General features: G+C 38.1%; 1 protein-coding gene across 6 annotated transcripts in view; it reads right to left on the bottom strand.

Moving 5' to 3' along the window:
* Nucleotides 1-6,068: 6,068 nt before the first annotated feature.
* The window catches only part of Fam221a (family with sequence similarity 221, member A), a 30,435-nt gene continuing 9,939 nt past the window's right edge, over nt 6,069-26,564 (bottom strand). For 4 of the 6 annotated variants that reach the window (XM_005377406.2, XM_005377410.2, XM_005377409.2 and 1 more), the window contains 4 exons: nt 24,774-24,980; nt 17,815-17,919; nt 15,602-15,684; nt 6,069-9,331 (listed from right to left, as the gene is read on the bottom strand). In XM_005377406.2, the coding sequence (XP_005377463.1) occupies nt 9,263-9,331; nt 15,602-15,684; nt 17,815-17,919; nt 24,774-24,980 (464 nt within the window). In that variant the 3' untranslated portion in view covers nt 6,069-9,262. The remainder of the gene's footprint in view (nt 9,332-15,601; nt 15,685-17,814; nt 17,920-24,773; nt 24,981-26,564) is intronic. The other 2 variants (XM_005377407.2, XM_005377411.2) reach the window with 2 other exon arrangements.

The following is a 26,564-nucleotide window of genomic DNA, read 5'->3' as shown; positions in this document are numbered from 1 at the left end:
TATACAAATAGTATACTTTGTGGCAACCTGTGCATAATTGAAAATTGTGTATATTTAACATTATTCAGGATATAATTTACATATAACAAATTGCAAATAGCAAAAGTGTACACTATGTTAGCCATGAGTATTTCTATACATTATTGAAATCATTCCCATGATTAAGGCAAACATTGCTATTTGTCCCAAGATTTCCTTATGCCCATTTACAATGCCTTACTCCCTTCACATCTCTCTCTCTCCCTCTCTCTCTCTCCATCACATGTTAATTTTCATTTTCTAGACTTAATATTAATGGAATCATATGCCTTGTATATTTTATTTGGCTTCTATTCTACTTCAAACAGTATCATTATTTTAATATTTATCTGTTTTGCCTTAGTGTGTGTTGCTTTTTTACTGAATACTTACATTGACACTTTTAGGCTATTGCTATTGTTTCAAATAAAGTGGCTATTTTGTGCAAGCCATTGGGTGGACAGATGCTTTCATTTCTCTTGGGCTGATGCCTATTAATGGAATGACTAGGTGGTTAAATTGCGTGTGAGCAAGAAACTGCCAGATTGGCCAGGTATGGCGGCGCACCCTGTAATCCCAGCACTTGGGAGACTGAGGCAGGAAGATCATCAAATTGAGTCTAGTCTGGACTACATACAGAGGCTCAGTCTCAGAAAAACAAAACAAACAAACAAAAAACACCAAGAGACAGAGGGAGGGATAAAAAAAGGGAGGGATAAAAGAAGGGAGGGAAGGAAGAAGGGAGAAGGGAGAGGGGGAAGGGAGGGGAGGAAGAGCAGGGGAGTAAAAAGAATCAAGATGTGTTATGTACATACACCAACTCCTTTAATGTACCATGAATGTAATCACGTGCTGCAGACATGTACTAATAAAAATTTCAAAAAGAAAAAAGTAAAGAAAACCAACCAGCAACTAAAATACTGTCCTTGAAGTAGCTGCCATCACACCACACCTGCCACAGGATAGGTAAGACTGTTTTACAAAGTAGTTGTACTAATTTATAACATCACTATCAGTGTTTAAGAGTTATAGTTGCTCCATATTGTCACCATCCCTTGAAATGTTTTTAAATATTTATGCAGTATAGGATCACCTTGTGAGCTTTTTTTATTCATTTTTCTTTCCTGTATGTGTGGGGGGGTGGTTCAGAGGCTCACTATATTGCTCAAGCTTGTCTCAAACTCCTGAGCTAAAGCACCCAGGATTTATGGTTTATTTCTAGATCCCCCCCCCCAAAGCCTCATGCAGTCATGCGTCGGGCTTCTAGAGTTTATGACTGATTCATGATCCATTGCTGGGATTATGGGTGTGAGTGCTACACCCGCCCTGGGGTGAGTAGCTGGCATACAATATAAGGGAGGGAAAAAGGCTTGCTCACTGCCGCTCCTTTTTGCTCTTGCTGCTTTTGCTGTTTTCCACTACCATGAACTGTTACCTTCTGCCATGTGCCACTCTACCTTGGAGCAATTCGAGTAGGGACTGAAACCTCCACAAACTGTGAGCTAAATAAATCTTTCCTTCCTTAATTTTGGGCATCACAGCAGCAAGAAAAAGTAACCAAGACACCTCCCACTTTGGCCTTGGTGCTGAGATTATAGGCATAGGCAGCACCACACTGAACTTTCTTTGTGGTCTTATTTGCATCGTTCTAATAACTAAAAATATTGAGCATCTTTTTGTATGTTTATTGTCCACCCATACCTCTTCTTAGGTGAAGCATCTATGCAAACCTTTTCCTATTTTTAACTGGATAGCTTTCCCATTACAGACTTTTGATACTTTTTTGTGTACTATGAATACAACTTCCGATTTGCAAATATTTTCTCCCAGATATGGCTGTCTGCCTTCTCTAACAGAGTATTGTAAAGAACAAAGGTTCAATGACTGGAGTTATAGCTCCAGTGAGAGAGCACATGCTTGGCATTATCTAGGCCTTGGTTCAATCCACAGCAATAAAAAAAGAAAAGGAAAAGACATAGAGGGGAGCAAAAGTCCTTAATCATGATGAAGTCCAATTTGTGGGGAGCAGCTGAAGCTGAAAATCAGTCACACATGTGGGGCTGGAGTAAGGCCAGTCCTGAGAACAAAGAGCACCTGAGGCAAGCCCTGTGAACAAGCTGCTCCAGTCCAGGGAACACCAACCTCCAAGGCAATCCAACAATGGATTGTTAGGCAGAGGGGTGTTATGCGACATTAACCTGCCGAATAGCAGTTCCTTTCCTCCCATCCTGAGAGAGGGCTCCACCTGACCTCAGCTTTCTGTGTTCTGACTCTTATCTTTATTTCTCCACCCTCCCACCATCCTTCCCCTTGGGAACTTGGAGAGCTGTGGACAAGATACAATGTATCAGTTTTGTCTTATGCATCATACTTCTGTGTTGTACCTCATAAATCTCTAGCTAACCAGTTCACAGAGGTTTTTTCCTATATTTCCTTTTGGATTTACATAGGTGTCCCATGTTTATCTATAATACTTTTTAGCTAACTTTTTTGTAAGATGCAAAAAATGAAGCCAGGTGTGATGGGATAACCTTATAATTCCAGCACATAGGAGGCTAAGGCAGGAGGATCAGCATGAGTTTGAGGCCAGCCTGTGAATAGTGAGTTCAAACCCAGCCTGAACTACACAGCAAGATCCTGTCTCAAAAAAAATACGCAAAGTATGAATCAAATTGTATATAGAGATATCCAATTTTTTCAACATGATTTATTGAAAATACACTTTTTCTACTAAATTGTTTTACACCATTATTGAAGATCAGTTGAACAGATACATGCAGGTCTCTGGATTCTGTCCTTTTACACCGATCTCTTTGCTTTCTTTATACTGTTATCACTGTAATTTTATAAGCCTTGAAGACAGACACTGTAAGCCACATACCAACATTGTTCTTTTTCAAACTTGTTTTAGCCTTTGTACTTCCATGCAAATTGTTGTTCACTTAATACATACACACCAAAAAATCCTCCTGAGATATTTATTGAGATGATTTTGGATCTATATATCCATTTGAGAATTTATATCTTAACAGTATTCAGTCTTCTTATTCATGAACACAGTACATATAACTCCAATTATTTAGTTCCTTTACTTCCCTGAACAATGTTGTGTACATTTAAAGTTTTATACATCTTTTGTTTGACTTATCACTAAAAATTTCCATTTTTTATGCTACTATAAATGGTATTTTTTCTTAATTTCTATTTCTGGTTGTTTTGTTGCTAGTACCTAGAAGTATAATTTTGTATATTGATCATATTTATTGCATCTTTGCAAACTCATTATTTCCAGTGACAGATTTACACAAAATTATCTACATAGATGACTATGGTACCAGTATATGCAAATAGACTTTTCTCCTTTTCAGTTTGGATATCTTTTTTTATCTTGCTTTATTCAATGGCTAGAACCTCCAATATAATGCTGACTGGGAGTGCTGGGAGCACCACTAAGTAGGATCATACCTACGAGGCTTTAGTAGCTACCCTGTAATTGACTGAAAAAGTAACCACCTATCTTTATTTTGCTTAGAACATTTACCATATAATATTCAGAATGACTGATCTGAAAAACAACAATATGCACTATAAGAACCATTGTTGAACTCCTACTATCTTGTATGGTGAAGCTCTGCATCACTTCCAATGTTTTATTTTTATTATTGATTTTCTTTTACTTGTTACTGTCTTTGTTTGATCAATCTTACATTCTTACGTCTAGTGGACTCAGCAACTTCATTGAAGATAACAGTATATAATGTAGCAACCATTGTAAATTTCTATCATTTTGTTCTGAGGTCATGTTTTCTTGTTTTTTTGGTTTTTTTTTGTTTGTTTGTTTTGTTTTTCTCCGGTACCAGGAACCGAACTCACGACCTTGTGCTTGCCAGGCAGGCGCTTTTGCCACTGAGCTAAATCCCCAGGCCCTCATGTATTATTTTTGTTGTTTTTGTGTTGTTTTGATTTTGTCTTCATTGTTGTTTTGCCAGGTTTTTTTATTTTAAAATAAAAAAAGAACATTTACCATAAATATACATTGAATCTTTGCAACTTCTTTTACATCTATTGAAATGATTATGTGGTTTTTTCATATGTTAATGAATTACATCAAGTAATTTTCAAATGTTAAACCAACTTTGCATTCCTAGGATACAATTTATTTAATCATGAAGGAGTACCCTTTTTCTATATTCTTATATTAGATTTCTGAAATTATTCATAACTTCTGCAAATGTGCTTAAAGGGGGTACTGATTTGAGTTTTTCTTATATCTTTGGTTTTGACATCACAGTAATGCTGGGCAGAGAATAAGTTTTAAAGAATTCCCCACTTCAATTTTCTGGAAATGTCTGATAGAATTGATATTCCTTTTTCCTTAAATATTTGGGAAATTCACAGTGCAGCTCTGTGGGCCTAGATTTTTCTTTGTGGGAAGACTTTGAATTACAAATTCAATTTCTTCAATAGATATGGGCCTAATCAAGTTATCTTATTATTGAGTGAGCTTAATAGTGCACAGCTATATTATGAATTGTTTAAAGTTCTTATTTTCCTGAAGCCTCACCATCCCCACAAGTAGGCTGAGAGCACCTCACTCAGCAGGCCCAGCAATCGGGTCTACCAGTGTAGTAAGATGGTCTCTACCACAAGTTCCCCTTCTTTCCCTCCCCTGATTGTGACCTAGTGATATGCAAAAGCTCCACTAAACTATTTTTGTGCCTTCTGTTTGTGTACTCTAACCCTTCACAAGGGCATCTGTACATGAGTCTATATTGGTCAGGGTTATCTAAAAGAATAGAACCAATAAAATATGTATGTCACTATAAGAAGGGGTTTATTAGATTGGTTTACAGGTTCAGAGGCTGGATAGTCCCACAATTGTTATCTGCACTCTGGACAGCCAGAAAACCCAGTAGCTGTTCAGTTTAAGAAGCCGGAAGCCTCAGAACAAGATGGAGCAACAGTGCGACCCTCATCAAAGCTGAAGCCCTGCAAGGTTCCTGGAGATTGCTGATATGAGTCTGCTTTGAAAGGCTGAAGAAGCTGGAATCAGCTATTTCCAGGTAATGGCAGCAGCAAGAAACTCACCTGCTCAAGCAGAATCAAGCTGGTTTCCCCCTGCTTTTTCTCCACCAGGCCCCTATTGTATTGGATGATATCACCCATATTCAGGGCAGGTTCTCTGCCCTCAATTTACTACCCCGCATGCCAGCCATGTCTGGGAGCACTTCACAGACACACCCGATACACTCAGAAGTGTGCTTTACTAATCTTCTAGGAGTCTTTCAACCAATTAGGTTAACAGCCAAGATTAACACCAAAGAGTTTTCACTTTCTCTAAGCTCCCCACCTGCTTCACTGAGCCTGCTCCCTAGCACCTGCTTCCCAGCATAGCACCATGTGATATGCCGTGTCTCCCTTTTCTGTGACATAAAGCACAGTAACTCCTTTAATTTCATCTGTCTCTCTGTAATTTATGTGACCATATCAGAATGACCCTTAAGCTCCCAGGACTTACTTCTCCATTTATAACTCAATGTTTTTCAAGTAATTTGTCCCTTTCATCTAAGTTATCAAAATAATTGAAATAAAATTATACTATTCCCCGGTATCCTTTTAATACCTATAGAGTCTATAGTGATGTCACCATTCTCATTCCTAACACTGATAATTTGTGTCTTTTTCTCTCTCACTAATTGGTCAGGCTATAGGTTTGTCCATTTTATTGGTTTCAAAACCAGAGCTTTGGTTTCATTGAGTTTCTCTATTTTTCAATTCGTGCTGAATTTTTCTTATTCCTTGTTTCCTATATACTTTCATTTTTATTTGCTCTTCTTTTTCTATCTACATAAGGTAAAAGATGAGGTCACTGATAGAGATCTTCATTCTTTACAGATGCAACCATTTGGTGCTAGAAATTCCCTCTAGGTACTGCTGTGACTGCATCCCACATACATTGCTGTTTTCATACTCATTCAAAGTACTATTACCCTTTTAATTGTTTTCTTTGGCCCATAGATTATTTAGACATTTGTTATATAATTGTCAAATATTTGGAGATTTTCCAGATATCTTTATTTTGGTTTCTAATTTGATTTTGTGGTCAGAGGACATACTTTATGATCTGAATCATCCTAAAAACACTGAGCTTTATCTTATGATCTATGTGATCAGTATTACTAAACACTCCATTTCTACTAATATATATATATTCTATATATATATTCTATATATATATATCCTATTATTGGCTTGAGTGCTCTATAAATACCAATTAGATCAAGTTGATTAATAATGTTGTTCAAAACTTCTATTCCTTACTGACTTCATACTATGTGATCTATCAGTCAAGAGAGAGCCCAGGTCAATAACACTGTCCTGCTATATCTGAGAAGCAAAGGCTATGAGTATAGGTCCAAGGGTTCTATGAGCTTCAAACTACTATATATCTACTCTGATTATAAGTATAGAGACTGCAGAAATAAACAAAGTAGAGTCAGACCTATTTTACCCACTGTGAGCTAGACTGGCCAGGACTCAATGTGTCACTGGATTTCCATAAAATCTCATATGAATCTGGCATGATGGTGTATACTGGCAGCCCCATCAACTACCGTTAGGAGGCTGAGGTGGGAGGATTAAGTCCTGAAGTTCAAAACTAACCTGGGCAATATAGCAACAGCTTTGGCTAAAACAAAACAAAACAAATCTCACACACACACACACACACACACACACACACACACACACACTTTACTCTAACCAGTGGACCACAATGGTACTTTTGATCTTTTGGAATCTGTGTCATTGAAGACTTGGTACCTGTGGCTGAAAATTCTGAGTATTTCTCTTAATCCCCCACATAGTTACCCTGATACGTGATGACAAATGACTGCCCCTGTAAGAAAGGGTCAAGGGATACTTACCAAATTTATCTGGGATATTCCTGAAAGAATCAGGGCTGTCCCTTCCATTTTGAGCTATAGATCTGAACTGCCTTGGATCTGGAAACCAGGTGGAAATTACCTGGTTCACCATGTCGGCCTTCTGCCTGCCAGTTCTCAGGTTTATCTGAGAGGCGAGGTGAAAGCAGTTACACAACTCAAATATCTTAGTCAGCTGTCCTTCTATCTTGCACTTTGGAACATTATGAACTTAAATTTATCCCAACTCATGCTTTGGGGCCTAGTGAGTTAGTTATGGGACTCTGACAGTTAAGTTCCACAATTTGTCCGTCAAGCTTTCTGCATCCCAATCTATGTACATTGATACCACAGAACCCAGTATAATGGCAACACCTTGTATCCATTGTGTTGTCAATGCCAACTTCTCACAGTTTGTAGGATACTCTCAACAATTATATGTCAGACTGCCTTAGTTACGAGCATCACCTGGGTCTCTTCAGGGAAAATTCTGGTGCTACATCCTCCAGTTTCAAACAACAAATCCATTCTAACATTCTCACTTCCCTGAGCTTTCAGAACCATTCCTCAATAACACGCCAAATAATTTCTGGCACATCCACCATATCTCCAATACACCATCCTTGCAGTCTGCTAGGACCAGCTCCAGACATCTCTGCCAGAGCATCACATCATGTATCATGAGTACATGCTCACACATCACTCTCTCCTATCAAGCTTTGTATTCTTCCCTCACCCTACTTGTTGATCCAACACCCTCAAGAGCTATTCCCAGACATATTTCTTGGGTTCTAGGCAGTACACTTTGACCATAATCTGCAGTCCACTCAGAATGTAATCTTCCCTCCTAGAGGAAGGGCTGTATTTCCCCCTTGGAGTATACTGAGATCTGAACCTAGTAAAAATTTGAAGTCAATGAGAAGACGTAGGAGTGGGTCTTGAGGAGGACAAGTGTCACTCTGAGAAGCAACTGTCTCAGATAAAGCCTCTGCAAGATGCCAAGGCCAAGGCTGGCTGCTCTCCCCTACCAAACTGTATAGTGCTATACACTTTGTATAGTGCTGGTAGCCCTCAGGAAAAGCTAAGGGTTAAAGAGTCTCAGGCTCACCAACACAAATGTCCCCATCCTATTATTGAGAGTTCCATTCTTTTTCTGTCAGCATGCTGACTTTGTTGGGGGTGACTACTGAAGCTGTGTTTTCAGTTTCCTTTGCAGCTTTGCTACCTTTACTACTAAATTTAGATCTGATCATCGGCACAATCCGCTCTGTATCTTTCAGAGATGAAATTTTTCCTTAAACCATGTTATTGAGGGACTATGGTTTTCAAAGCATACCTGGCGTTAAGTGGTTAATATAAGCCTACATCATTTTCTTTTTACAATGTTTCCAAAGCAGTTAACTGTCACTAGCCAGTCTTTAAAATTCCCATTAGTCCCATTCTACTCCAATAACACAGCTACTGCATAATCTAACACTCCAGCTTCCACTCACATTTCATCCAAATCCATTGCTGTAAGTGATCCAGTCACAGAAGCCAATCCTTCACAAGGCTACTCTTGGTACCAACCATCTTAGCCCAAGTTTTCCCTGCACTTAAGGGAAAAGCCTACCACAAATGTTCACATAGAGGTAATTCATTTGGGAAGTGATCTGAGCGAACCAGAAGTAAGGATGCAGGAGTAAAACAGAGAAAGCTAATATAATTGACTGTATTGCTGAGTTGCCCTCTGCAATGGATGATTAGTGCTCAATCTCATATGATTTTCTGAGGAAGTTTATGAAATATATCTCAGAACTGCCTAGCCAATTCTGAAATAAGCATTTTTTGGGGGTTACTGGGAATCAAACTCGGGACCTTGCACTTGCCAGGTGTGTGCTTATGCCACTGAGCTATATCCCCAGCCCCCAATTCTGTGTAAGAACTGCGCACTAACCAATTGCATCACTGGGGCTCCATGCCTAGCCAATTCTGATGGAAGGGGGAGCATGTGTGTTTTGGTTTCCACATCTTCAATATTTTTAAATAACCTGAAAACATTTAAATTATGATAGGCTAAAAATATTTGAAATACTTTCAAAGCTTGACTCATAAAATAACATCACTTGATAAGAAAGAGCAAAATGTACATACAAAGTGGTAAACCATGAATTTTGTCAAAAGTAATACAAGGTAATTTCACTTATTTCAATAAATTAAGAAAACATCCCAAAATAGGTATTTACACATTTTAAACAGTAACAGAGAAAATAAACTCTATTATTATATTGAACTAAGCATGAAAAAGATATATTTGGATGATGGCTTTAATTGTCCAGACTTCATGAAGGTTTTGTAGTTGATGGCAATGGGGCTTTTCCTTTGTGCTTAGCAGCCTTTTCCATTTTTATCTATAAATATAAAACATTTATTGTTATAATAATTTGCAAACTATTCTAAAGAAAAAAATGTCACACATACCTCATTTGGATTCATGCATTATTTATCACAGATGTACCACATAGTTACTAAGCTACTAAATACTAAAGCCAAAAATCTGATAAAGGGATATTACTGCATATTTTTAAATTGTTTAAATTTAACTTTACAGAAACATTTCAATAAAAAATAACATACAAATAAACACTGGCTTAGAGAAGAGAATAAATTAAATTGTCACTAAAAAAAGATTTTTTTTTTTAATGCTTAAAATTCTCAGCATACATTCATCCTATGCATATTGCCTGCAGAGTACAGGATACATCTAACCCAGCTGCATTTCACAATGGTTTTTGTTTGTTTGTTTGTTTGTTTTTTCAGGTACCAGGAATCGAACTCATGACCTCGCACTTGCCAGGCAGGCACTGTGCTGCTCAGCTAAATCTCCTAGCTGCATTATCTATGGAACATGGACTCCTTTAAGGATGCTTTCCTAGAATTCTGGATTCTACACTTTCATGGTTCTTTCCTGAAAGTCTTTTCTTCTGTCATCACAGTTAAAGAAGCACACATACCCTAACAGCAGCTGTTTAACCTCTGAGATACACATAAACCTCTTCCATGGGGTTACAGACTCCAGAAAACACATAGCCCACCTGCTTCTTACTCACCACCCATCATATTTACACACACATTTTCCCCAGGCAGCACCACTGCCTTAACCCAAAAGAAGGGGACAGAAATTAAAGGGTATGCCATGTGGAGACAGGGCTTCCTACCTCTCAAGTGGCAGGCATAATATCAAGAAGGCATGAAGGTCCTGGTAAAACCAGTTTATCTAATTCTATAGCAAGTAATAAACTCCCAGTGATAAAATCAAATTAATCTAGCCTCTGTCTCTTCCCCAAGTTTTCGTCCTCTCTCCTCTTTGAGTTGGCTGGCAACTTGATGCAGAACCCATGCACTCCTAGCACTCTCACAGGATACCAGAAAGATTTCCAACAAACACTCTAAAGCAAAGATTATTAGTTTGGGGGTCAAACAAAAGAGCATTTGAATCCTACCTGTTCCATTTAGTAAGCATTTGGGGCAAGTTACTTAACAGTTTCTCATTTGAAAAATGTGGAGGACCACGTAGGCAGCTCTCCTTGAAAGAGCAGCAGTTGCCTCCATTTTGGCTGAGCCTGACCCTATTTCCATGTATTGACATGTACAGAGCTGGCTAGGACTTTTCCTTATCCCTTCAATTGGCTTTAAGCAATGCATATCAGCCTAGCAGAGGTGCTGACGGTGCTCTTTAAAGGTGGCAGGTGTGTTTCCCCAACTCCCCTTGTTCCCACAAGTGAGCCGGATGAGGCAGGATGTGTGAGCCAATGCTCCACGCTGTCGGCTGGGATTGAGCCTTGACATAGAGGCTATGACTTCCTGGGGCTTGAAAGATTACACATCAGAGCTGAAGCACCGACCCCAAAACATTAGATACTAACTATCTCAATCATTTCATGCCGATTACTCTTTCTGCATGTCCTCTTTGCATATGGTAGAGGTGATTTCAGGCCTCCTACTTAACCCAGCTCATGGCATTCACATACTTCCCGTGCCACTCCCACAGTCACTCATCCTCATGCCACTCCCTTCTTCACAAATGAATAATATCTGGGTTCAGTCCTGGGTATAGGCCTTTCTGTTCCAGATAGCCATCACTGTGGCCAGACTCAGGACCCCTTTGGCTCCCCACCATGTTGTGTCTTTATTCACACCGTGGGTTGCACTGGAAGTGGTAGATTGGAATTAACTCATTACAATTCCAATAACTTTTCCATGGGATTACAAATATAAACCTCCTGGGCTGCAACAAGGACTGGGAGGGCTCTCTATAAAAAAGACACAGTAATAGGTATTCTCAGGGTTATTTTAAAGGTCTAAGTAAGAATAGATAGGTAAGTAGGTAGTTAGGTAGGTAGGTAGACAGAGACACAGAGACAGACAGAGACAGAGAGACAAAGATAGACGTAGGCACTAAATAAAAACTCAACAAATGCTGGGCCTTTTTCTTTTTTCATTTAAGGCCAACTGTTACATTTGCAGTAACACTTTTTTTAAAATATGCTAAACAACAAACAAAAGCCAAAGCTATACTTGTTCATTTGAAATAGTACTTAACAAATACAACCACCTAGAGTCCTAAAGGCAAACATACCTCCTCCTATACTTTATTTTTTAAAAATTTATTTCCTGGCATGAACAAAGTACCTTGCACCTAATAGATCTTTGATACTTATTTCCTTAATAAAATTCTCCTTTCTTGGGTAAGAGACTAAGCATCACCACAGAGAAAAAAGTAATTTTATCTGATATGTAAAATAAGCAACTTTTCAATAACCTCTATAAGTAGCTGGTAAGGCATGTTACCACAAAACCTTTACCTGTCAAAGTCAAATTACCCTAATCATAAGATTCTTTCTCATACATTACCAATGATTGGCAAAGGATAGGAGAAAAACAAGATACCTATATAGCATAACTTTTCTTTTTGAGACAGGGTCTTGCTGTTTGGTTCAAGGTGGGCTTGAACTCACTATGTAGCCAGGCTGGCCTCCAACTCACAGCAATCCTCCTGCCTCAGCCTCCTGAGTTCTGGGATTACAGATGTGTGCCACCACGCCTGGCTCTGCATAGCATAACTTTTTTTTCTTGTCTTTTTGAGACAGGGTCTCACTATGCAGTTTAGGCTAGCCTTGAACTCACTTACATAGCCCAAGCTGGCCTTGAACTTGCAATAATCCTCCTGCCTCAGCCTCCTGAGTGCTAGGATTACAGGCATGCGCCACCATGCCCAGCTATAGCATAACCTTTGAAAAAAATCTTAAACCAGTGGTGGCAAACTTAGGGAATGTGTGCTGCATTGGGCTATTTGTATCATTCAAGGCCCTAAAAGGTTCACCATCACTGCCCTGAACCATCAGACAGAGCTTCTTAGTTGTCCCTTTTCCTTCGATGGTTTTGGTGTAAAAGACAAGAACTAACAACGTGTATGGTATGCGTCAGCTTAAAGGAAAACATTTAGGCTTAGGCTTTATAGTTTTTATACTCCATTAATCAAACAGCTGTTGAGTTTATAAACTGTCTCATAAACCCATAAATTACATGGTGTGGAGAGTTCTAAACTGTATCTCATAAATCCATAAATTCCATGTTTACTCACAATAGCAATCTGGACAGGCCATGTGTATCCTTTAAAACCTTCCTAAAAAGAACCCCTCCCATTATCTTCCCACAAACAAATGCCACTGGCATATTTTTAACAGCATTAGCCAGGCCTCTGGAAGAGGGACAGAAGGAGTTCTAAAACCTGGGAAAACTAAAATTAATGTGTGTTCCAGAAATGAAGACTGATTTGATTATAAGCCTTATCCTTGACAGTGGTGCAAAAGCAGCCTTTTCTCTTGTCACTCTGACCATTTCATCTTCTTCCCTGATGTCCTCCTACTACTTCCCCCCAGAATTCATCTGCTGAAACTGAATCACCAATCTGATGATATTAGGAGGTAGGCCCTTCGGAGTGCTGTAAGTCCTGACACCTAAGTCCTGATGAACGGGATTAGCGCCCTACAGAGAGGCCAGCGCTGCCTTGCCTCTTCCATCACATGAAGACACAGGGAGAAGACGCCATCTATGCCCTCCCAGATTCTGCAGGCATCTTGATCTAAGACTTTGCAGCCTCCAGAGCTGTGAGAATAAATTTCTGTGTTTATGAGCCACTCCGTACATGGCATTTTGTTACGGAAGGCGAAACAAACTGAGATCTCCTCAGGCCAGAGCTTTGCAAAAGAACTCTCTGCAAAAAAGGAATGGTTTTACATCTGTGCAGCCACTAGCCACATGTGCTTACTAAGCACTTCAAGTTCCATCAGTATGACCATGGGAATAAATATCAAACTTTAATTTATTTAAATTTATATTTATGCAGCCACATATCGTAAATGGCTATAGCACAAATGTAGAAAGTTTATTATCACTGCAAAAAATTCTATAGTCTACCTCTGCCTTATATTAATTACAAGACTCTCCCCTTTACTTCAAACTTTGTCAGGAAAGCCATGACAACTTTTGTCTTCTCATTTCCTCTACTCTTACGTGGCGAATTTATTTAACGTTCTTTTTCTACACCCTCAGCTATTCAGTGAGCTCTTGTCTAAGAAGATACAACAAAAGTGACAGAAGTATCTTTATTTTTGCAGAGTATATTTCTTCCAAGAGATAATAATACCCCCAAGTACAAAATAACCCTAAAGAAAGCACTTTCAGCCATATGGCTGAAATATTACTCCCTATACCTTAACTGTCCAGGTGCCACATGCTGCATGGGACCTTCTGAATAACTGTAGATTATTATAGATGGCGAATACCCCCTTTTATGGATGGAAGTAGCTCTGTAAGTAATGAAGTCCAACAGGCTAGATATGCTGTGGCACCTTGGGCAAAGTTAATTTGGCCAAAGCTCTCCTGTTACCGTTTCCTGCTGCTATGTGGAAACCTGCCACCAGTGACACCAGACCTGTACTCCCAAGCCCCCTCCAGGGATCCAATTGACTGAAACATCAACCCCAGTCACTTTACTCAGTACTCCCAAAAGATCATAGCCAAAACTGCCCACACCATTTGTTCTGCAAGCTCAAGCCACAGCACAGGCTCCCATACCCCTGCAGCCCACTCAGGCTTCATCATCTGTGCCACTGGCCCTGATCTCTACCCAACATAACAGTGCTTGTCTGTACCGACTCAGGCTGGCCAAGACAACAGAAGTTTGTAGGGTCCTGCTGTGAGAAACCATCCCTAGCTATGACCTACCCTTGACCACCGGCAGCAATAATGGGCCTGCATTTAGAGCAGAGATAACTCAAAATTGGCAGAACTATTAAAGATTAAATAAAAAATTATATACAGCATATAAGCCACAAAGTTTTAAAAGAGTTAAAGAAATAAAACATAACCCTACAAAAATAGCTTGTAACTAGCTCCACAAGAGTTTAGCTAAAAGACCAGCTATACCTATAGACACTCCTGCACATACATATAACCCAGGTGCATATCAACTACCTCTACAAGTTTCAGAAATCCCGCTTTAGATCCATCATTCCAAAGTTAGAAGAGCCCATCCAGACAACTGCTAAAAATTTACCTGGACAGTTACCCCAGGTTCACTCTAAAGAGACAATACACTCCAAAGCCCTATTCTGGTCTCTTCAGAAGCTAATCAGTCCACATATGGCTGAAGCCCGAGGACTCCATTCACAAGATTGCTCCATACCTATTCCCCTTGATTTTTGTGTCTTTTCAGGCTGCTTATCCAGGTCCTCGCTTCCCTGCCCCCTTGCTAGTTGTGGTTTTCGCCTTAAACTCTATAGACAGTTGTCCCAAAAGAATAGAACAATCAAACACTTGACCAAGATTTAATGAGTATCCAAGGCACACTGGACACTCTCCTAAATTAGACTAACTTCCTCATTACCTTGCCAGAGTAATGTTACAGAACAGACAGGCCTAGATTATGTCTCTCAAAATATATTGAATCTTCATGTGACAATGGTTTTAGTTTTTACAATAGATACTTTTTAATTGATGCGTAATAATTATATGTATTTGCAAGGTATGGTGTGATATTTCAATACACGCGTACAATGTGTAGTGATCAAATTAAGGAAATTAGAGTATCTATCACCTCAAACATTTACAGTTTCTTTGTGTTGGGAGCATTCAGAATCCTCTGTCCTAGTCATTTTGAAATATATAATTAATTGTTATTAACCACACTCACCCTGCTAAGCTATAAAACATTACAAGTTACTTCTTCTACCCAACTACACTCCTGTACTCACTAACCAGCCTCTTACGATCCCCTCTATCCCTGACAATTACATATTTTTAAATTAAAAAGTAAAGGTACATGTATAAAAAAATCAAGACACATATAGTTTATAAGGATGTTGATGACTTATGCTTATTCTATTAGTTAATCAACAACTATGACTTTCATGAATCTACTACTGTGTTCATATCATATTTTTCACTAGTCCCATTTGTCTGAATTACTCTAAGTAAGCCCCAATGCCTCATGCCATCCATTAGTGAAGATTTTAAATATTATTTTTTAATGATGTTCCATGTTCAGTGTATAATCATTCTTCAGTGTCTCTATTATAAGTACATGTTTAACACTAGTGAATTTCCTAAAAACCTACCCTTTCCTGGTATCGTCTTTCAAAGAAAGTCATATCATCCTCTTCTGGTCTCTTTAAGGAAGAAACTTGGCTACTTGTACCTGCTAACATGAAAAAAAAAAAAAACCTAATTAATATATTTATACCACTATATAGTTCCATGAAATTTTTTAAAAAATACACAAAGGAAAGTTTCTTCTTGCCAGATGATAATTTTTTTTTTTTCAAACCAGAAATGGCCTAAATAGCCCTAATACCTAATTCTTAAAAAGAATGGCACCACAAGACAAAAAGTAATTTCTAGCGGCAAACATTCTCCAAATATTCAACTGCCTAAGTAATATAAGTAATATTAAGTAATACAGTACTATGTAGCTATTCCATATAAAAATACATTTGGATTTGTCCAACTACTCTTTGTATGTTACATCTAGAAATCCACGTTACACTTTAAGAGATAACACACAACAGTATGCATTGTGGGGACTTTACTGAGACTTTGTAACCAGAATGATATAAGCTAGTCTAAAATTTTTCAAAATTAAAATAATTTCAGCCATTTTTCATAGTATTCACTTTGTAAAATTACTTACACACCACTTTATGTGCTAAAAGAATTTTAAACTGCTTCAGTAGGAAAAAGTCCAGTTTTCTTTGTAGGTACTCTAAAACCCAACAAAGAAAAGATTACCTTCGTTATAGACAAATGCCTTTACTGGGTCCTTTCATTTCCAAAATAGAATAGCAACCAGAGTACCTGTTCTTCTAGTTTCTAAAGCATATAATTTCACCTTCAACTAGCCACACAAAAGTGTCTAACTGTAAACCGTCACCACAGAGCACAACTTCACTGTCAACTATATATAACAAAAGCCTTGTTGAAAAAAATAAAATAAAAAAGATTAAAGTAGGTAAGGGACATCCATACTTCTGGAAACTCTTGAGTGTATCCCTGGAAGAGGCTGGACCATTTCACCTAAGCTTCTTACACACACATTCATCTTCAGAGCTGCACTTTAATGAAATATCATCACTCTTACTAGAGGTAATTGTAGAAAGCAATCAGCCATATTCTGCATTTGCTGAAAAAGAGTCCTGAGGACCTCAGCTATTGCATCACTTAGGGTCACTACCCAGATTTCTTTAAATTCATTATTGTGCCAGGCATGGTGGCACATACCTGTAATCCAAGCACTTTGGGAGGCTGAGGCAACAGGATTGCAAGTTTGAGCCCATGCTGGGCAACTTAGCCTATGTCAAAATAAAAAGGGCTGGGGATGTAGCTCAGTGCAAAGGCACTGGGTCCAACCGCTAGTCACAATAAATAAATAAATAAATAAATAAATAGCAATGTTGTAGCATTCACATTGAGAAACTAATGCTTCTTCCTTTCTACTAAAGAATTTAACTGATGGCAATTGCCTCTGTATCTTGGCTGCCACTACACTCAGTCAAAACTGAGGTTTAATGCAACAATTATATCAGTCACAGGACAATTACGTTATTTTTCTTGATTTTCATTTTTTTTTACTTCAGTGTGTCTTTAATCATTCCTTCACTGAATGCTGTTTTTGTAAGCAACCTTAAGATGCTTTGTAGAGAATGTCAAGGTCCATGAAAATACAAAATTCTCATTTTAAAATATTAAATACCTAATCAACCATAAAAATGCCCATCTTCAAGGCCAGGAACGTAGTTTAGTGACACAGAACTTGCCTACCATGCATAAGGCCCTAAATCTGATCCCCAGCATTAAAGAAAAAAAAAAAAAATCCTTCAATTTTCATCCTCAATGCTTTTGTTCCTTTTTTAACACAGGAAATGTAAATTACTAGTGCTTAAAATTAATTCTATTTGCTTTTAATTTATAAATAATAAAAACCCTCCTACCCTATGATCATCTCCAGATTATATCCCCCTAGGGAAAACTCCAAGGATCAAAGCAGTTAGTCCCCTAAGTGGCCTCTTATTCAAACACCAGAGCAACATGTACCAGAATAAACTTTAAATCTTCAAAATATAGTTTATCAGAATCCTTGTAATTTTCATATTTAGCTGTTTTTCCAACACAAAATGAAGTTCCTTCCTTTTTCACAGTGCCTCACCAATATGAAAGTAAGTAACTCAAAGTCAAATTGTAATAATAGCAGAAAAAAGACAGAAGCCTAGAAAACAACTCAAAAGCCCTATTTTCTTACTACATCCAAAAATATTTCACATTCTAATTTTAGTACCATCTGTTAATGTTTCTGGAGAAGTAGATGATGCTTGAAATGCTTTTAGGAATGGATGGTCCATGGGCGTAGCTGGAGAGTTTAAAACTTCAGCTGAAGGTGCACCTAAAACAAAATACATGGAGAATAAAAAATTAAATCTTGATTTATAAGCATAGAGACAACTTGTTATTTCTAATGGGAAATAGCTTAGATTCTCATCAGAATCTTTTGAAAAATACTTTCTATGAAAAAGAAAGTCTTAGAGAAGCTGCCACGCCAAGTGACAAGGGGCTACTGCGTCAGGAACAATGGCAGGATCATGACAGTTCTCCCAGCTTGATCCGGGATGCCGGTGGGGCCTTCAGGAAGACAGAGCAGGCTGAAGAGGAGCAGTTCTTCCAACAGAAGATTAGAGAACAACTGGCTTGAAGAAACATCACGAGGATGAGATCGATCATCATAAAAAGGAAATTGAGCGTATGGAGAAAGAAACTGAATGACATAAGGAGAAGATCAAACAACTAAAACATGATTAAATGTACATGTTCTCCATAGAATGCCATCTATCATTGCCCACTTCTATGTAGACATAATTCTAATTACTATTTGGTCTGTGTGCTGCCAACAAATAATAAATTGTCATTGGTAGGAAAAAAAAAAAAAGAAAGTTTTAGCCAAGTACAGTGATACATGCCTGTAACCCAGCTGCTTGGGAGGCTGAGGGAGGAGGATACGGAATCCAGTGAAGAGCAAACTGGCCAACAGAGTGAGACCCATCTCAAAACCAGGGGTAAAAAAGGAATTTTTATTTAAACTTTTATCTGCCACATAAAGGTAAGTGGCTAAAAGAGTATTTTTTCATTTCTCAGACCTTTCTCAGAGGAAAAAAAAACACATATTATGCACTAATATAGCTCTGTCAGCAAAGGAATACTAAACCCGAATATAGCAGCAAAACACAATCTAAAGCAAGACAATCACAATAAGGAATCTCTGGTTAACTAAGTTAAAATATAAAAATAAAGTATTTTTAATCTATTTCTTACTAAGAAGATATCTAAAAGCAAAGGATGAAAAATAAAGGAGAAAGCTCCTCTTCAATGGAGGAAACAACTACCACCCTGAGCCACAAAGAGCAACTATAAAATGTGTTGACCCTCATGGACCAAAAGGAAGGAAGCTGCAGAGAAGACGTAAAACTGTTTTTTCTCACAAAGCACCACCTCCCCCACACCACTGCAAGAGAGAAGGAAATGAACTTTCAGTCCTAACTGGTTTAAAGTTAGGGGACACACCTGTAATCTTAGCATTCAGGGGACTGAAGCAGGAAGATCACCATGAGTTCAAGGCCAACCTGAGCCATGTAGTGAGCCCAAGCCCAGCCTGAACTACATAGTGAGACTCTGTCTCAAAAAAACCCCAAAAGTAACATATTAAAAAGTTAATCTTGTAATGTGAACAGCATGAGATAATTGTTCAGTGTTTCTAATTCCTCCCCCTCTCCTATCCCCAGCCACTCTCTCTTGTGGCAGTGAGACTATCAGGAGGGACTCAGGACCATTCAGCTCCCTGTGCTGTCCTCTGGGTGCTGCACGTTTTACTGATCTCAAGTGCTCCAGGCTGGCCTAACTTGTAAACTTGGTCTCTCAGCTCGATAGAGCCTGGTGGCCTAGCACTTGCTCTTACTAAAACTACAGACCCCACAATGCCAGCTACTTCTTCTACTGAATCCCCTGACCTGGGGACCCACTGTCAGCTCCCCTGTGGGGTCCCTTTTCCCCACTACAACAGGTTTCAAGGCAGACTCATCTCACAACTCAGTTGCCTGCCAAGTACTCCTTGAGAGGTGTTTTACAAAAAGGGATCAAATCCCAGCCAGACGTCACTCTCTCTTAAGAGTCTGCAGGGCTAGTAGAGCAGAAGCTCCTCTGCCCCAGGGTCCCCCACACCTGACATGAGGACAAAAGTACCTTATATCTCCTCGCCTGGCTTTCACCTTTCCTCACCACCCCTTCTCCCTCAGGGGCCATCTTTATACAAGAAGATACTTGAGGGATAAAATACCAGAAATCACAGAAAGGTAAGGTGCCAGCTATTACCCTCCAATGTGCTCAAACTACTAGCAGTTAAATTAATCAAGAGTAACAAGAGTCATAAATACTAGAAAGGAAGAGGCAAAAATTGTTTGCAAAATAAACTAAAAACTTCTTAAAAACTCAAGATTAAGCAGTAAGATTGGTAGCAACAGCAGAAGAAAACATTTGCTTCTTTATAAACAAGTAATAATCAGAAACATAATAGAAGGAAAACTTAATGTATGATTAAAATAAAGATTAAATACTTAGGAAGAAACTTAAGACTTGTGCAGAAATTGTAAGGAAATAATTTCAGAAATCCACTTAGCTGCTTAGAAGTAGTACTTTCTGCAGTGATCTACATATTCAATTTGGTCCCAATTAAAATAATATAATGTTTTGTAACTTCCTAAAGTTTAAGGCAAAGTTCTGCAAGAATTAAAAGGTAAGAATAGGTCAGGAAAATTCAGAGGTCAGAATATGAGTCATAAATTTATCTATTCACTATAAATCTACAATAATGAACACAACTTGGTAGTTGCAGAAGAAAAAGAAATAAATGACAATGAGGCAGACTAAGGAGCCCATGGCAACGTCTGGGCTGAATCCAACTCTGCTGGCTGAATACAAAACAACTGTTTCATTTCTGGGATGAGTCTCCTCATCTGTAAAACAACAATAATAGTCTGACTCTTAGTTTTTGGGAGGATTGAATGAGGTAGTATACATGAAGTGGTTGGAATAATTCCTGGCAGTACCAAGCTGTAATAATGATGATGACCATCACCATGATTTTTGTACTTGTATTTGGGATTTCTAAGATTATTACATGAATCTAATACAATCATGGACTCATTAACACTGCAAAAGAATTTATTTATTTATGGAATTTAACAAGGTAGTTGTATAATTACCTAGAAGAAAAAAATACGTGAAAAATGAATACAAATGGGAAGAATACCAAATATCAAAACGTACTATAAAGCTGTAATTAAAAATAAGTAATATTGGCCCAGGACACATAGCGAAGTGGCACAAAATATAAAAAATACATAGACTTTGACAAAGTTTACAATTATTTAGAAGAGAATGGTGTTTGGATAACTGCCTGACATCAATTTGGACAATAACTAAAGTTAGACATACTTACCTTGCACTTTAACAAAAACTAAATTGAAGGTACATGAAAAAGCTAAACACACACAAAAAAATCACATGTATGAAGATAAAATGAAGAAAAGCATATTTATAAAATTAGAGTAAGAAAAAATGGAATAGGGAAAATATCTCAGTTACTTTTCTCTTGTTCCTGAGATAAAATACTTGATACCCAAGGTTAAAGGAGGAAAGGTTTATTTAGCTCACAGTTTGTATAGGTTTCTGTCTACAGCTGGCTGGCTCCAAGGCAGGGCGGCACAGCAGAGGAGCATCACAGAGGACAAACAGGCTATAACAGGCAGAAGACACCAAAAGCAAGCGAGAAACCAACTACAAGTAACTAAAAACAAGCCTCTTTCTGTCCCTTATATTGTATCTAGGCTACCCACCCTCAAGGCAGGCAGACTCACACCCTTAATCCTAGCTTGTACCATGAACTGATCACACACTCTAGATCCAGCCACCTCTGAAAAAGCACCACCTATGAAACTTTGGGAGGTGGGAAAGACATCTAAAGATAAACCATAATGGAAGACTTGCATTCACAATATAAAAACTATTTTTAAAAAACAGTTTTAAACATTAAAAGACAAGTGACAGATGGGGAAAAAATATCCTCAAAAAAGGATTAATATATTAGTATACAGACTATATAAAGATTGACATAAGTCAAACAGAAGAAAATATATGAGTAAAGGATTTGAACAGGCAATTCACAGAAAGTAAAATAGCCAAAAATTATGAAATGATCTTCATCTCACTAATGACTACAGAAATCAAATTGAAGCAATGATAAGTTCTCACATCAGACTGGCAAAAAAAGGTCAGGTTTAATAATATCAATGACTAACCTCAAAGAGAGGAGATGAGTGAGCTAAAATCACCCTGGGGGAATTAAAAACAATGCCAGCATTTTTAAAGCATAAGTTGGCAAAATGCATTAAAATGTTACATGTGCACACACTTTACCCCAAGCATTCTACATCCCTATATCTGCCATACAAAGTCATCCAAGGACACAGGAGGAAATTAAAGGATTTTTCTTTGGAAGATCAGCTGTGAAGGCAAAAAAAAAAAAAAAAAAAAAAAAAACCCTAAATACCAAAAATAAGGCAATGGTTAAACTGACAAACTATAGCATGGAACATTGCACAGCAATTAAAAAGAATGAAGTAGATTCATGTTGTGTGTCCTGATATAATAGGCCACCAATATTTTTCTAAATTAAAAAAAAAAAGTAAAGCTGGGCATGGTGGCGCATGCCTGTAATCCTAGCATCTGGGAGGCTGAGGCAAGAGGATTACCAATTCAAAACCATCCGGAGCTATATAGCAAGACCTTGTCTCAGAAAAAAAAAAAAAATAATAATAAGTAAATAAAAAGCTGGGTGTGGTGCACACCTATAATCCTAGTACTCTGAGAAACCGAGGTAGGAAGATTTCAAATGTGAGCCTGGCATGAGCAACCTAGCCAGTCCTTGTCTCAAAAATTTTTTAAAAGTGCATGGGGGAGAGAGGCTAGTTGAAAATGTAGCTCAATGTCAAAGCCTTGGGTTTAATCTCGGTACCACCAAAAACAAACCAAAAAATAAACGGTAAAAAAAATGTATGTTAAAGAGAAAAATAAATTGATGGCAGCAAATTATCCTCTAGGAAAGAGTAGGGTAAAGAGAAGTGTTCAGCTGGCCTTTGTACTTCATTTCTACTGTTGGAATTTTTTACAAGAAAATGTACACTTATATTTATGTAACTGTTAATGAAGAAAAAAAATACACCTTTGTTGTTAAAATCCACATATATCGGACCGGGGATATAGCTCAGCAGCACAAGTGCCTGCCTGGCAAGCACAAGGTCCTGAGTTCAATTCCTAGTACCTAAATTAATTAATTAATTAAATTAAATTAAATTAAATTAAATCCCCATACATCAAAATGTTTAAAGTAGACAGGGAAAATATTCAGCTCCTCAGTCACTTTCGAACGCTTGGGATATATCCAATAAAACTTTCCCCTGTACTACTTAAAATTTAAATGTATGTAAAACCAGAAGCAGTGACACTGTTGGAAGACAAAACCGGGAAAACACCTGAAACCACGGGCACAGGCAAAGATTTCCTGAACGGGACTCCAATCGCACAGGAAATAAAATCAAGAATCAACAAATGGGACCACCTCAAATTAAAAAGTTTCTTCATGGCAAAGGAAACAACAGAGGGAAGAGAAACCCACTGCACAGAAGAAAAGCTTTGCTAGTTGCTCTTCTGATAAAGGCCTAGTATCTGGAAGAATAATGCTCTTTAAAAAATAAACTCCCATAATATAATGAACCCAATAAAAAGTGAGCAAAGAACTGAATAAATACTTTCAAAAGAAGGTCAATTGGACAAAAAGTGTTTGAAAAAATGTTCAACATCTCTAGCCATCAGAGAAATGCAAGTTAAAACTACCCTGAGATTCCATCTCACCATCAAGAATACAAAAAACAACAAATGCTGGTGAGGATGTAGGAAAAAGGAACCCTTCTACATTGTTGGTGGGAATATAAACTAGTGCAACTGCTATGGAAATCGGTATGGAGATTCCTCAAAAGACCAAACATACAAATACTTTCTGACCCAGTTACATCATTCTTGGGCATATTCCCAAAGAAGTAAGGACTGCATACCATAATGATACATGTGTATCTATGATTATAGCAGTGCAATTCACAATAGCTAAGCTGTAGAAACAACCCAGATGCTAGTCACCAGATGAATGAATAAAGATACTGGGGTATGTATATACAACAGAATATTACTCAACCATAAAGAAGAACGAAATCATATCATTTGTAGGGAAAATGAGTGGAACTAGAAACAATTGTGTGAAGTGAAATTAGCTAGACTCAAAAAGTTAAACATCATATGATTTTTCTTATATGAAAAACCTAAAAATATATAAATAACTAAATACAGTGGAGAGGACAGGAAAGCAGGAGGTAGACTTCTAGAAATGAGGACAGGGCCATTTGGGAGGGAAGAGGAAAGAAAGAGTGATATAATGGAATTGAAATTGATTAAGATATGTTTTGTTTGTTAGTACTGGGGACTGAACCTAGGCCCTTCACACTGAACTATATCCCAAGCCATCTTTTATTTTGTAAATTGCCCAGATTGGGCTTGAGTTTTGTGACTGTCCTGCTTCAGCCTACCAAAGTGCTACGGTTACAGGAGTGAGCCACCATATCTGGCTAACATACATTAAATGTACCAACTTCCCAAAGTAAACCCCATCATCATGTAATATTAACATGCACTAATGAAATCTTTTAAAGTAAATGTATGCAAGAAGATATATATGTGTGTGTGTATGTATATATGTGTACAGTCAAATTTATTATCGATGTGTTTACATGTATATACATGAATATACATGCGTATGTATGTGTTTCCAAAATGAGTTATTATAGTAAAAACTATACACAACAGGATAACAGTTAAACTGTGACATCAAACAAAGAAATATTATCTGGCTATTACAAACAACAGGGGTATAGACTGGGATTTGGGTGCAAACAGCGAAGTAGGAATGATTTTTCTTTTTTGTTCTAAATTTTCCACAATGGCCATGAGATCCTTTCAAGTAAGGGAATATTTTCTGAAAAAAACGTGATGAATACAAAATGCTAAACAAAAACAAGGCTGCACTGCTGTGAGGACACATAGTAAAAGCCAATGACAAATTCCCACTTTATATTCCTCACTCACCGATGCCACTGTCATCCAGTCGCATGTAGCCCTCTGCCAGGGAGCTGAAACCAGTTAATCCTCCCATCGCTGCATAAGGAACATCCTGTCCCACTGGCTTTCCCTGAGCCAATCTTTCTTGCTTTGTTTCCACCACTGTGTCATGCGCATATGCAGGCTGGCCACAAGCACAAGTGAAGCAGCTATGGAATCCTGAACACTTGGAACCTTAACCAAGATGTAAAGGAAAGGAAAGTTTTTTAAGTACAGGCACCAAACAAAGTATATACCAAACAAAAAATATTATTTGACTATTACAAACAACAGGGATGAGGGCCGGGATTTGAGTACAAAAACTGGAGTAGGAATGATCTTTTCCCCTGTGTTTTCTAAATTGCCCTTAGTGATATATTGTATACTGGCCATAAATGCCATCCTAAGCACACTTAGTTTGGCCAAAAAAAAGCTGAATCTAGAACCTCTGACCCTGTATCTCATACTCTTCTGAAAGATGGTAAAGTAGTAAGGAAGTATGTAGAAGGAGAAAAAAATGTTTCTGAAAAACCATGAGAGGCGATAAGAATCTGGGGTAACCAGGCATGGTGGTGCATGCCTGTAATCCTAGCACTCTGGAGGCTGAGGCAGGAGGATCACTATAAGGCCAGCCTGAACTACATAGCAAGACCCTGTCTCAAAAACCCAAAAAGAAAAAGAAAAGAAACCAGGTTAAACACTTCAATCTCAGAAAATGCAGGCTCTCCTGAAACACTGAGTGAGAAGCAGGTATGAAGGGGTAACCCCCAGAACAGGTGAAGAGAACGTGAAACCTCCCTGCAGATCCATTCCTCAGAAAACCATATTAGAAGGTCAACACACAGACCCATGAAGGATAAAAAGGGAAGTACTGATGCTGCTACAACATGCATGAATCATAAACACACTATACTCAGTGAAAGAAGCCAGTCACAAAGAAACCACATACTCTATAATTCCATTTGCATGAAATATCCAAAATAGGCAAATCAGTGGACAGAAAGCAGATTAGCTAGCCACACCTGTAATCCCAGCACTCAGGAGGCTGAAGCAGGAGGATCACTGTGGGCTTGAGGCCAGGCTGGGCTACATAGTGAGTTCAAGGGCAGTCTGAACTACCTATATCAAGATCCTGTCTCAAAAAGCTAAAAAAAGAAAAAGAGAAAGAAAAAAAAAAACAGATTAGTGGTTGCTGAAGACTGGAAGGAGGGAAGAATAAGAAAGAACTTCCAGAGTGGGGAGTGGAGGTCAGTGATAGAGCTTTGCCCAGCATGTTCAAGGCACTGGGCTCAATCTGTGAAAGACAGAAAAAAGAAATGACTTCTAGTGAACACGGAATTTCTTTTTTAGGTGAAAAAAGTGTGCTAAAATTTATTGTGCTATTGTTTGCACAACATTCACAGATTAATATATGTAAAGCCATTTAACTGTATACTTTAAGTGAGTGAATTGTATAATATGTGAATTAATCTTAATAATACTATAATAGTATATAAAAACAAGCCACATTGAAATGAAGGCCAGAATACAAAATTAACAATATCTACAGCCACTCACACCCTTCTGACAAACATGTACAACAAAGAGACATAAGAAAGTTGATCCAGGGCTGGGGATATAGCTCAGCAGCATAAGCGCCTGCCTGGCAAGCTCAAGGTCCTGAGTTCAATTTCCAGTACCAAAAAAAAATAAAAAAAAAAAAAAAAGAAAGTTGATATAACTGCTTCCATGCTTAACCAATGAGACACATTTATTTTTGCTCCTATCATTTAAAATGTT

The sequence above is a fragment of the Chinchilla lanigera genome, unplaced genomic scaffold (genome assembly GCF_000276665.1).
Source record: "Chinchilla lanigera isolate Chin_1 unplaced genomic scaffold, ChiLan1.0 scaffold00009, whole genome shotgun sequence".
Taxonomy (NCBI): Eukaryota; Metazoa; Chordata; class Mammalia; order Rodentia; family Chinchillidae; genus Chinchilla; species Chinchilla lanigera.
Note: the sequence above shows the minus strand (reverse complement) of the source record. Positions and strands in the feature narration are given on the sequence as shown.